We start from the raw sequence: 13,141 nt of genomic DNA on the forward strand, positions 1-13,141 counted from the left end.
AGGTGCTGAGAGTCTGGAATTCCCAGCAGAGTCTGTTATTCTTAGCTCAACACTTCTCAGTGTCAAATCACATTTATTTAGGTCCCTAAATGTAGATTCAGTTGACTAACTTCAGAAACCCTGTTTTCAACATATTCTTCAAAGGTGTGCATACACACTGTCACTTTGTATCAATGACATTTTTGTGGGATTCTGTATTCTTTGTCGTTGAATTCAGTATTAAACTAGCTCAATTTGCACGCTAAACATCTTCTCACATATCCAGTTCAGTTTAGCTTGAAGACTCAATGGGTGCGTCTTCACTAGCTGGCTACTTTGAAGTAGCCAGCACAACGTCGAAATAACACCCGTCGCATCTACACACGCCATGTGCTATTTCAACATTGAAATCGATGTTAGGCAGCGAGAAGTTGAAATCATTATTCCCATCTCAAGATGGGAATAGCGCCCTACTTCAACGTTGAACGTTGAAGTAGAGTGTGTGTAGACGATCCGCGTCCCGCTGCTTTGAAATAGCAGGGTCCTCCATGGTGTCCATCAGCTGAGGGGTTGAGACGCTCTGTCCAGCCCCTGCAGGGCTTTATGGTCCTCACGCGCAGCAGTCTCTAAAGCACCATGGATCCGGATATCCTGTGGCAGGAAGCTGAGGGTGTGCAGGCAGCAACACACACACACACGTGCTAGCCCTGCATGCTTTCCAGAGGCCCCGACACATCTACCCATCACTCATGGACTCGAGCCAGCCCTCTGAGCACCCCAAGGGCTCCCCTCCTGAGGGGACCCAGGCACCCCCAGCAGCCAAATGGGGAGCCAAAAAGAGGTGGGGCCCCTTCTGGTCAGAGGCCGAGCTCCAAGACCTGCTGCGGCTCTGGGGTGAAGAGGAGGTGCTCCACGTGATGGGGAGCAAGTGGCAGATCACAGAAGCATTGGCCCAACTGGCTGAGGGCCTGGCCACCCGGGGTCACCATGCCCGCACTCTGGATCACGTCTGGAGCAAGGTGAAGGAGTTGTGGCAGGGGTATGTCCGGGCCCGGGACTCGGCCAGATGGTCTGGGGCTGCCCCTCCCGCTTGCCCCTATTACAGGGAGCTCAGGGCCATCCTGGGCCCCCGGGACACCTCCTCCCTTCCCCCGGCCACCCTTGACACCATGGCCAACGAGCTCCAGCAGGCCTCAGAGCCGGAGGCCAGCCCCGCACCCCGGGGCCCACTCGAGGAGCCCCCCCTTGGGACAGCGGAGGAGGGGTCTAGCAGCGAGGAGGGGGGCTCCTCATCGACCTCCCCTCCTGGAGCACCAGCTTGGCGCCCGCCTACCGGGCTTCCCCTGATGGTGGCAATGGATGGTCAGGTACGTACCCCACAGAGCACACACCCATGGGGCGGGGGCACCGGACACGACCGGGAGCCTGACACACCCTCCGCGGACCCCAACCCGTCACGGCCCAGCCACAGCATGGTCCCAGGATGGCGGCATGGCCATCAGCACTTGTCAGCACCCGCACCCATGGACAGCACTGTGCCTTAACCCCGGGGGCAGGGGGACAATGCTATGGGGACAACCAACAGGGATATCACACGCATTGACGGGGACGGGGACCCAGCACCCAAGGCAGGGCAGGGGGAACGGGCCACGGGCCAGGGCACTGTACTAACAGCCTTCCCCTCCCTCTCTGCAGCTCCAGAATCCGACACCCCAGGCAGCCAGGCACCCTCCATCGTCCCCGACAGCCTGCTGGAGGTCAGCCACTGCCAGTGCCTGGAGACGCCCCCAGGGCAGTGGGACGGTCCCGCCACCTCCAGACTGTGGGGATGGGCCCTGTGGACCCCCAGCTCCTGGCAGCTCTCCGGTGGCAGATGGAGGTGACGGAGGAGAAACTCCGCTTTGACAGGGAGGAGTCCAGCCGGCGCTGGGAGGCATGAGAGGACTTCATGGGGGGTGTTCCGGGACATAGCTGGGTTGATCTGGGAGGCTGTCACCTGGCTCCCGCCCCCACGCTGCCTCCCGGGCCGTCCTGCCTGCTGCCCCACCTGCCGTGCCTCTTGCAAGCTCCACAGAGCCCACTGGGGCTGAAGACTGGCCAGTGGAGGCATCCCAGCCATACTTGTCAGTCCTCCCAGCCCCCAGCCGGCCACTCCGGGGACCGCGGACATGGTGGGGTGGAGGGGATTGCGAGCTGTACCTGCTGGAGGTCGCGCCGCCTACGCCCACCCCAGACTGATGGGCTAATGGCTGAGCCGTCCGCTGGGCCCCCATGTATATAGTTGTCCCCCATGTATATAGTTGTCCCCCTTTTTGTATATTGGTTGCAGTTTCTGTTGTGCGCAAAACAAGTTAGCAGGTTTCAGAAGAAAAAAAAGGCTTTATTTTCAAAAAAGCTGGAGGCGTGTGCTTGAGGAGGGGGTGGCGTGTGGGTGTTGGGGGCAGAGTGCGGACAGTATGGGTTGTGTGTGTGGGGGTCTTTCGGGGAAGGCCAGGGAGGTGCTCAGGGGTCTCCTGATCGAAGTGGGCCCACAGGGCCTCATGGACCTGTACCCCCTCATGGTGGGCCTGGCGGCTGGGTGCGGCGGCCGGCTGGGGAAAGCCCGTGCCGGCGTCGACCACCCACCCCTGGACGAAAGCCTCCCCCTTGCTCTCGACGATGTTGTGGAGCGTGCAGCACGCGCCTACAACCTGGGAGATGTTTTGGAGGCTGACGTCCAGTTGGGCAAGGAGGCACTGCCAGCGGCCCTTCAGATGGCCAAATGTCCTCTCCACCACCTGGCGGGTGTGGTTCAGGCGGGCATTGAACCACTCCTGGCTGGCGTTGGGGTGGCCGGTGTATGGGCACATGAGCCAGGGCTGGTGGGGGTAGGCCGCATCTGCCATGAGGCAGAGGGGCACGGTGGTGTCCTCCAGAGGGATCTCCCTCTGGGGGATGTAGGTCCCTGCCTCCAGCTGGCGGCACAGGCCCAAGTTCCTAAAAAACATGGGCATCATGTGTGCAGCCGGGCCAGCCCATGTACGCGTCCTAGAAGCGGCCCCGACTGTCCACCATGGCCTGCAGGACCACAGAGTGGTAGCCCCTGCGGTTTATGTATCTTCCTCTGCTGTGGTCTGGGGCGCAGATGGGGATGTGGGTCCCATCCAGGGCCCCGAAGCAGTTTGGGAACTCCATGGTGGCAAATCTGGCAATGGCTGCGTCCAGGTCGCTGAGTCGGACGACCCTCCTGGAGCAGCGTGGCGTTAAGCACACAGACCACCTGTGGGGAGGGAACACAGGCACCCATGAGGCTGTGCAGGATGCCCCAGGGCCCTTCCCCCAGGCCCCACTCCTGGGCACCTCCCCGGGTACCCCCCCACCCAGCCCCTCCCTCCCCGGCCCCACACCTGGCCCCTCCCTCCCCAGCCCCATACCCGGCCCCCCCGCCCCCCAGTGGGTGCGTGCCCGGGCTTCCTTACCTCCATGATGACAGCCCCAACTGTGGCCTTTCCCACTCCAAACTGGCATCCAACAGAGCGATAGCTGTCTGGAGTGGCCAGCTTCCAGATGGCTATTGCGACCCTCTGCTCGACGGGGAGGGCGCGTCACATCCGGGTATTGTGGTGCCTCAGTGTGGGTGTGAGCCACTGGCAGAGCTCGAGAAAGGTCTGCCAGCGCATGCAGAAGTTCTGCAGCCACATGTTGTCGTCCCACTCCTGCATGACGAGCTGCTCCCACCACTCGGAGCTGGTGAGGTAGCTCCAGAGGCGGAGCAGCAGCCGGAAGGGGAGGAAGAGGGGAATCCGGTGGTCAGGGACGTCCCCGTCTGTCTCCGGGGAGGGCTCCTCTGGCAGGAATCACTGGGCGGCCTCCCAGGCAGCACCTAGCAGGGTGCTTGCCCCCTGGATGACTACCTGGAGGGCCTCCTCTTCCTGCTGCTGCTGCTGTTGCTGCTGGGCGTACATATCTGCTGTGACTTGGTCTGTGAGAGAGTGGCTACTGCTCTGCAGACCTTGTGCTGTGCAGGCCAGGTGTGTCTGGGAGGGGCCCTTTAAAGGAGCGGCTTGCTGTTGACCAGGAAGGGCTAGTCCAGCCTGTGACCTGGTCCGCGGGCTTTCCTGGCCCCTTATTTCGACGGGGAGCGCTTGTGTGTGTGGACGTTCCACATTTCCTTTTGGGGTGGCTCCTTTTGACGTTCCCCGTTGCTACTTCGATGTTGAACGTCGACGGCACCAGCCCTGGAGGATGTGTAGACGATATGTGTCGAAGTAGCCTGTTTTTGATGTTCTTACTTAGAAATAGGCTGCTTCAACGTAGTGTGCTGGTGTAGACGTAGCCAATCTGTGATCTTCCTGTTCCAGTGTCATCAGGGATTTACGTAATAATTTTGCTGACAATGTGTGGAGTCTGAACACAATCTGATTTACTATTCCAGAACTGCATGTACTCTGCAGTTCCTACAGTAATAAATGTTTGGAACTAAATCCGTTGTCCCTTTAGAGTCAATGGGAATTTTGCCACTAATGTTTCAGTCAAAGGACCAGGATCAGACCCGTTGGTCGGCAAAGTAATCAGAGCACATTCAAAAAGAGCTAATATACTGAGTAAAATATATTGGGCTTGATCCAAACCCCTTTGAAATAGTTGGAAAGATTTCCATTGACTTCTGTGTGCATTGGCTCATGCTGTAAGAGGGGTCATAAAGGCTAAGCACCTTGAGACAGTAGTTGTTGATTAAAGGGTTTTAGCCATGTCCACCTCGGCTTTTTCACTTTAAATAGAGCCAAACTCAATAGAAACCTGGAGTCAGTAATCTCTGCTTCAGACTTACAGGCAGATAAAATTTGGGGTACAGGCTGGTGTTAACTACCCTATTCTAGATTTTTTTTTCTTTTTCATGTTCTATAACATCCTAAATATGGGACATTTATATGCTATCCTTAGGGTTTAATCTTTCAAGCCCTATATAAGAAGTCAGTGAGAGTTTCCCTGTAGAGGGATTATAGGTTCAGGCCCTTTTGTATTATAGCAATTAGTCTTCCACAAAAATTATCTGGGCTTATAGCCAGTGTTCTATGCAACAGTATTCTGTGATGGCCTGAGTTCCTGAAGTTGGAAATATTGTTGGATAAAAGTTACTTTCAAATAATTGTAATCTTTTCTTTCGTATTTCTTTGTGCCCTAATGTATAACTTCTCTACAGGGAGATCCTGGGCAGCCTGGCACTCATGGTTATCCTGGACAGCCTGGTCCAGATGGTAAGCCTGTGAGTACTAAAAACTTAGTCATATAAAGTACCTTAAATGCAAAAACAAATGGTAAATGAAAAATAAAGTCTTAAATGTCATGTTCTAGTGCATTATAGGCTAAGCAGCATCAAAATTTAACAATTCTGTGAACATTCTGATACATTTTAAAAAACAAATCTTGAACAGTTGTATCCATGTGAAGTGAGTGAATACAATGGCTTAAAGCAACAGCCCATAACAGTTTTTTCCCGTTTTAGTATGGCCCATATATTGCGATGAAATGTTTTAAGTTTCTTATACAAGAGTGTCCAAGAATTAGAAATAAAAATAGTACTCTGCTTTAAAATCTGAGAGAAAAAGTATGTATATTCCCACACACTGTATTTAGTTTTTTTACCTGTTTTATTAATGTAGATAATGACTGAAAACAGTAGGTGCTTTATGGAGGTTCCTCTAGAGACGATGACTCATTTGGTAATGGTCAATTTGCTCTTTCAATTTGAAATTGTTTTTAAATGGTTTTAGAAATTCTAAAACCATAGTGTAGCCCTAGGCTCCATAAAAGAAATGGGAATTCTGATGTAAGTGGAAGCTTCTGAGAGGTTGACACCCATGATCTTAATGCTAAGTAATGATTCTGACAGTTAACTGCTTTCATTCTGTGTTCCTGAATCAGCAGTGTGTGAGTCTGTCTCAGGTGTATTGGGAGGCTGAAGGTGAAAGACAGAGACTTTGACCAACCAAATTCTTGTCATAAGAGTGTAGAGCTCAACATGGCATTTTCTTTGTTAGAGTTAGTTGTACAAAATACTATAGACAGTGGAGGGCATTAAAATAACTTAATTTTGAAAGGATATAAATTCTCTGGTAGCCGGTAATACACAAAATAATTCTAGACAGAGAAAAGGAAGAAATCTGTGAGTGCATAGTATCAGAGACATAGCCATTTTAGTCTGTATCTTTGAGAGCAACAAGAAGTCCCTATAGATTAACCTTATAGATTAACAGATATTTTGGAGCATAAGCATTCATGGGCAAAGACCTGCTTCGTCAGATGCAAGAGTGGGGAGGGGTGGTTTCATAGGATTATTTAAAGGGGGGGGTCCCAGTAAAAGGGAGGGCCAGAGCTAACAAGTTCTATTCAGCCTATAAGGTGCCACAGGACTTCTTGTTCTTTTGTGAGTGCATATGCATTCATAGACTTGCATTCACATAACACAAGAACCATGTTCACTCAATTAAATTAATAGGCAGCAGGTTAAAATATATATATTTTATATATATGTAAATATATATATTTGTGTGTGTGTGTGTGTGTGTGTAAAAATATAAATAAATAAAATATAAGGAAGTACTTCTTCCCACACAGCCTGCCTCCAGAACTCATTGCCAAGGGATGTTGTGAAGACCAAATGTAAAACTGGAATAAAAAAATAAATAAGTTCATGGAGGATATGTTCATTACTAGCAATAAGCTATGATTTCAGGGTTGCCTCTGGGATGACTTAGATCACAGCGATCCCCTTGAGACTGTCACCCACTGTGCTGAACATACCACGCAGCCTACCTGCCTGCCCCATGAGGTTTCCCACTTCTCTGTCTGGTTGGGCTAGATGCTCTAGTCTCTCCAGCATAGTCTAGCTGGATTGTTTGAGTGATCTATGGCCTTTCTTATGGTCTTACATGGCAGATAACAGAGATGGGCTAAAACTAACATTCTGGTATGAGTAACTAAGATTTTGGCAAAGTTGGTATTTGGGTCCAAATTTTGCAGCTCTTATTTTTCCCCCCGTATAGCTTGATCAGTTTGCTTTAAAAGAGTTTGGTGGATACTTCCGCTGACTCTGATATGTTTTGAAGAATCTCCTGAAAGTTTCCTGTGGCTCTCATTAAGTGACTTGGCCTTGACCATTATTACTTTTCATAGGGGTATTACCTATCGTTATTTATGACAATTAAAACATTTACATTTATGTATTTAGTAAGAGATACAAACACATTTAGTTTCTGTATGTGGAAAGAGGGAAATCAGTATTTGGTTTAGAACTATGTGTTGTAAAAGCTTCCTAATTTTTGCAAGGTACAGAAAGAAAGCTCTATGCTGCATTTTGAAAAATGCCCATATTTCTCCTTTTTGTTGCTTAGTTACATTTTGGCTACTTAGGGATGAAAGATGTTTGATGTAATTTTGCTGATTTGCTTTTGGATAAAGTATTACTGTGAAAGGCAACAGTACAAGAAATGTACTTGATTTCCAGGAAATGGAAATTACATTGTGTTAAGTCCAGGACCTGGTATATTAAGTCCTGGAGGAATGGTAAAAAAAAGTATTGATGACCTAAGGCATCAGCGGTAATTTTTCAATATTTTCAGAATCAAAGATTCTCATCTTTAGTATGTTCTGTAATTCTGCTTATGTGGCTTGTAGGGTCTCTTCCTGATACTGAGAATCTGGTTACTTTGTCATATCCTTGCCTCAATTACAACCAGAGTTCATTGGCTATTATTTTGAAATCTATTCGAGCTAAAACTAATGCTTGCACTCATTGAAAGGTAAGAATCTTGGGTTTCTAATGGTCTAAAATATTCATTTCTAACTCAAGTTGTTCATGAAAAAAATTGGCTAAAATTTGTATAGTTGAACAAGGAGTGAAATATTGCAAATCAAAATTCAGAATAACCTGGTTTTAAGACATGGATATCACTTAAGTCTCCAGTTGTGCTTTTAGACACAGCCTGAAGCTACCTCATCCCAGAAATAGCCTCTGGTGGAGTTGTGATGTAGACGTCTCCCCATGGGTGTTGGGTGAGGACCCAGCTTTGGAAGGCAGGTCCCAGCTCCACCTCAGGTTACTGGCCCCAGCCCATGACTATCCCCAGCCCCCGTAGTGTTGTTGCAGTGGGTGGAGAGGCCCCACTCTTCCTGGAGGGCAAGGCTACCATGCCACAGCCTTAGTCCCTGCCCTTCCCAAGCAGCCAGAGAGCCATGCCATCGGCCTTTCCCAGACAGCAACAGCTGTGGTCCTTGACTTGGCCTCAGCCCTCCTGAAGAAGCCAGTTTGCCATGCCTTGGAACCTGCCCTGGCCCCAGGCCTTCCCCAGTGGCTGAGAAGCTCCACCATTTCCCTAGCTTTCCCTGGGTGGCTGGGCAACCACATCATGGCCCTAGCCTCAGCCGTCCACCGATGTCAGGAGAACATTGGCAGTTTTGGGAAGGCAATGCCTTCCCTTGCCTACATTACCTGCCACCAATGCACCTCACTGAGGCAACATTCCCTCTTTTTTCTGCTTTTTTTGAGTGGGTAGTAATTTGCTGCTTTACTATACAAGCTGCAAATGATTGCACCCTGAGGACTGGCCACGGGGACAAGTCAAGGCTCTGCCCATTCCTTGGTCATTCAGGAATTAGGTATATTTTCATTCTTTTCCTTGGGTGTGCAAATGCATTAGCAATTTATACCTGTGTTCTGTCTGTAACCATCCCCTTGTGCACAACTCTTGCATTCAATCCCTTCTAAGAGTAGCAATAATCTCTGCAGAAAGATGTTCTTAGAAACTGTTGACAAATCTGACAAATGTATGTGCTATAGGTACTTTGGAGACCTAGATCTTCTGGCACACTTTTTGCTTCTAGCTGCTGGTTTACCAGCAGGTTTTCTGCTCAATGTCAGCCAGAATTTGACTCTGTATATTTAAGTTTATTATTTTGATTGTGGTTTAAGTTTTTTGGAAAACATATTTGTACAAGGGTATACATGTCCTGGCTGTTTCTTATTGAAGAAATAAGGCTTAGTTATGGCTGTAGGTGCTGTTAAAATGTGTGCAAAGCAGTTTGGGAAGACACTTGTCATTTTTGCCTACCCTTTCATGTTTCTTGGTTCCTCTTTCAATGCTATTCATCTGGTAAAGGCCATCATAATTTATAATGTAGTGACTCCTGAGGGGGGAAAAAAGCCCCTTGTTTTACTGTAGCCTTGCGATTTGGCAGTCAAGATTTTTTTCCAACTAACGAGTCATGATTTACAAAGATGGGTATTCTGTGAACACAAAGATTTACAAAACTATCTCAGAACAGAGAATTAGGAAACTGTGATCATGTAGAAAGTTAGAGATTACAAATTGCAGCAATTTGTTTAATTGAAACTTGAATTAATTGAAGTAATTTTGATGAAATACTTGTTTTCTGAACTATCTTATTTTGTGAATAATAATAATAATAATAATAATAGCTGTTGCTATTGCACTTGTTCTTTGTAAGAACAAATTGCAGACTTATTAGGTCATGTCCAACCCTAGCCAATGCATTATTTTTTTCTTTGAATAGATTCTTGATTGCTTTCCAGTCTAGTTTTTAATAGTGAATGATGGTACTTTTACCTGTCCAACGTGGAAGACTTTTGTGCAGTCTAAGAGACCTGTATATTTGTCTGTTGTGGGGTTTTTAGTAGTGTCCTTCACCATAATATTTAGGACTTTGATATTAAGAATCCTGAGCAAGACTCATTTTTTTTCCTTTGCTCATGGCAATCTCATTATTCTTGGTTAAATCCCCTTGAGACACCCTAAGGCTTTTTGGCTCTTACTCCCGACAGGCTTGAAGATAGTTATGTTCATGTTATTTGTTTAATCAGTTGTGCATGTATGAAAAACCTGAGGTTATGATGTAGTATTTTATTATCTTTTTTCTGGAAAGTGAGCCCTTCCAGGCCCCAGATCAATTTTGATGTACTTCTCAACTCCTTCCAGTTTGCCTCTCCCTTTCTGGCATTCATTCATGTGTTCTGGCATTTTCTCTGAACTGCATGGTGGGGAAACAATTTTTGCTTGTTTCTTTATTTACAAACAGTCCATAAGAAATGTTTCCTTTTTATTGTTTTTAAAAAAGCTTAGTTTTAAATAATTACAGTGAATGTCTCTGGTCTAAAGATCATACATGAGCAATTCATTGCAGGTGTTAAATATTCACAATTTAACAATGTTATTTAGTGTTGGATGGATAGAGCAATATTGTGTGTGTGTGTGTGTGTGTGTGTGTGTGTCTTAGAATGAGGATAAATTCAATATTTGTTTTTGTGAACATTCTCAAACATTACTCTAAAACTCTCTGTTTTCCTGAATATTAACCTTTTATTGGAATATTAATGGGAGACAAACACACAAATGGGATCCAAGCATGGTCAAAGTGCATTTGTTAAATGGAAAAAAAAAAAAAAGTCACGGAAGTTCTGTTTTGTTTGCTTTTGCTGTAATGAACAGCTCTGGTTAGTGTACCCAATCCTATAGTTTAAGGTTATTTGAAGTAACTGGAATGAGCATGGCTGGGCCCGATTGCAGTTTTTATTCACATGAGTAGTCCTATTGGACTTCAGAACCACAGAAGTGAGACTGTAGCCATAATAAAGAATACTTTTCCTCTCTGAAAATTAGTTGAGCTATATTATCACACAGCAGTGTCAGTAAAAATAAAATAGTTCGATTCATTTACAGAAATAAATCTAAATAATAGTAACAGAGAGGAAGCCGTGCTAGTCTATACACGATCAAAACAAAGAGCAGTCTGTCCCACGAAAGCTCACCTAATAAACTATTTTGCTAGTCTTTAAAGTGCTACTTGACTGCTTTTTGTTTTAAATCTAAATAATGTTTAATTTTTATGGGCCCATAACCAGCTGAGAGAGCAACCTAGGGTCGTTGCGACCCACAAAACATTCCCTGACTATTCTACCCCAAAGGATGTTCTCTGTTCCAAGCAATTCTTTATATGAGTCAGGGAACAACTCAAAATACCACCACGATAAAGTAACATCTTCTGCTCTTACGCAAGGGATATTTAAGGACAATAAAGAAGATGGGTTACTGACCTGCTTGTTGGAAAGACTGCATGAATACGCTAATTCATAAAATTTGAACTCTGAACAGATGCTTAACAAGTCTGGGCTATTCCCCAGTCCTATTTATCTCCATTCATAGAATTTTAAATGCTTTTATTATTTTTATTGTCTTTTTTTACAGTGTTCAGTAAATGATGAACAGCTTTAAAACTGGCCAGGTTGAGTTTACTGAGTTATGCATCTGCAGACTCAATACTCAGATTATTGTTCCTGACATTCTTAAAGCTATCCAAAGTCTGACAAAATAAAATACCTTTTGAAGGTTCTCCCCTTTCTTTTACATTGAGCCTCAGGACTTTGTTACAGGCTTTATATAAAAATTTCATGAGTATTTGTAAGGGCTTAATCATTAACAACAAGGTTTGTGTAGTAGCCAGATACAGTAATAGCATTCTAAAAATAAATTTAATAATAATCAGCGAGAAGTGCCTAATCACCTTTGAGCATCTGGGCATTACTTTCTTATGTATGTAGGACTCCTCTTTCCATCCGCTGTGGCCATGTGGTGGGCTTGCATCTAAACTTTGGGCTCCATCCAGCTTCTACAGCTGCTGTCCTATGAAAGTGTTACAAGTGCTCATGGCCGTGCAGCTGCAAATTATGCCCTGGATTCCAAGAAATACTAATTCCTTCATAGTATTATATGGCTTCACTCATCCTACCTTCTCCCACAAGAAAATATAGTGTGTTCCAGCCATGCCCCTTGGGTCCTGCACTTCTAGGTGATTATTGTATGCCTCAGAGGCTCACTGTGACCCTCCACACTGCCTCTTACATTTCTCTAAAGGACAATGTCACAGCTTACTGAGCCATCCTCATCAGTGGCACAGCCAAAGGATTGGGGTGAAACCCCTCCACAATCCTGGCTCCCTTTCCAGAAGCAGACTTTTTGTGGAGGGTTGGAGGGAAATCCAGGCCTTCCACTACTCTGGATTTCTGGCCCAAGGACCCTAGGTAGCAGCAACTAATAAGGTTTTTCCCTTAGCCCCAATACAGCAGCCTTTTCCTTGAGCCACTTCCCCAAATGCTACCTTCCTATATTCTCCTTGGTACCTGAGCAAATCTTTCCTCCTTCATCACAAGCACTCTTTCTCAGCTCTCCAGCAACACTCTTTCCTCCTACTCTGTCTTTTACTTTTCTCCTTCTCCTTCCCTTACCTGGGGGGAAACCTTTTTAAAGTAGCCCAGTTGGCCTTGGTTGCATGCTGCTCCAGGCAAGCTTTTAATTAGCCACAGGTGCCTGCCTTCCTTGATTATATGGCAGCAGTCTTTGGCAGTTTATTCAGGCTATAGGAAACCATTCACCCAGCTCCTTGTATGTCTGCTGTCCACCAAACTACTGTAGCCAGCTGCCATGGGTCTATCACCATAGTTACTACAATACCCCTGTGTCAAGCACCATTCCTAATATCCTGAATTTTCGTTCATATAAGGAAATATGTGCTGTATATTAGGTGCCTTAAAATCACACATTTACACTGAAGGGGCCACTTCAAATGTGGACACTTCATTATGATGCTAGATTATTATTCTAAACAGAGTACACATTCATTTCTGGGTTCTTCTAATTAACATGGCCTTGTTTTTAGAAACTTTCTTATCTGTATGGCTTAGCCTTTCATGAAAGTAACTATTTCCCTCTTGCTAATAGGATATATGTTATCTCTAACAAAACACATTTTACATTTTCAAGTGCATGCTTTTATGTAAGCAAGAACAACAATTATTCAGGAGTTCAGGTATGTTCCCCCTGTAAAAATCCACGGCTTGTAGAAGATGAATTAGCTTGCATTTTTCCATGTCACTTCTTTTTAAGGTGGTGCAGTTCCTCCCAATTTAGAATCATTTGCAGTTTTATTAACATGCTATTTACTTTGCCAGATTACTGTCAAATTTAGAAAATGTGTCAAATTTAGAAAAACTGGGCCTGTCAGCCAAAACTAAGTACCTCCTCACATCTCACACCATTGTTGCTTATTCTGATTCTTTACACTTACATTTTGTCTTGGCATGTTGTTCTCATCCAGGACAATTAGAGAATAA

General features: G+C 45.9%; 1 protein-coding gene across 1 annotated transcript in view; it reads left to right on the top strand.

Annotated features, from left to right (window-relative positions):
- The window catches only part of COL21A1 (collagen type XXI alpha 1 chain), a 203,010-nt gene that overhangs the window by 71,539 nt on the left and 118,330 nt on the right, over positions 1-13,141 (top strand). The window contains exon 10 of the mRNA XM_074991138.1: positions 5,162-5,224. Within this exon, the coding sequence (XP_074847239.1) occupies positions 5,162-5,224 (63 nt within the window). The remainder of the gene's footprint in view (positions 1-5,161; positions 5,225-13,141) is intronic.

This window comes from Carettochelys insculpta, chromosome 3 (genome assembly GCF_033958435.1).
Source record: "Carettochelys insculpta isolate YL-2023 chromosome 3, ASM3395843v1, whole genome shotgun sequence".
Lineage (NCBI taxonomy): Eukaryota > Metazoa > Chordata > Testudines > Carettochelyidae > Carettochelys > Carettochelys insculpta.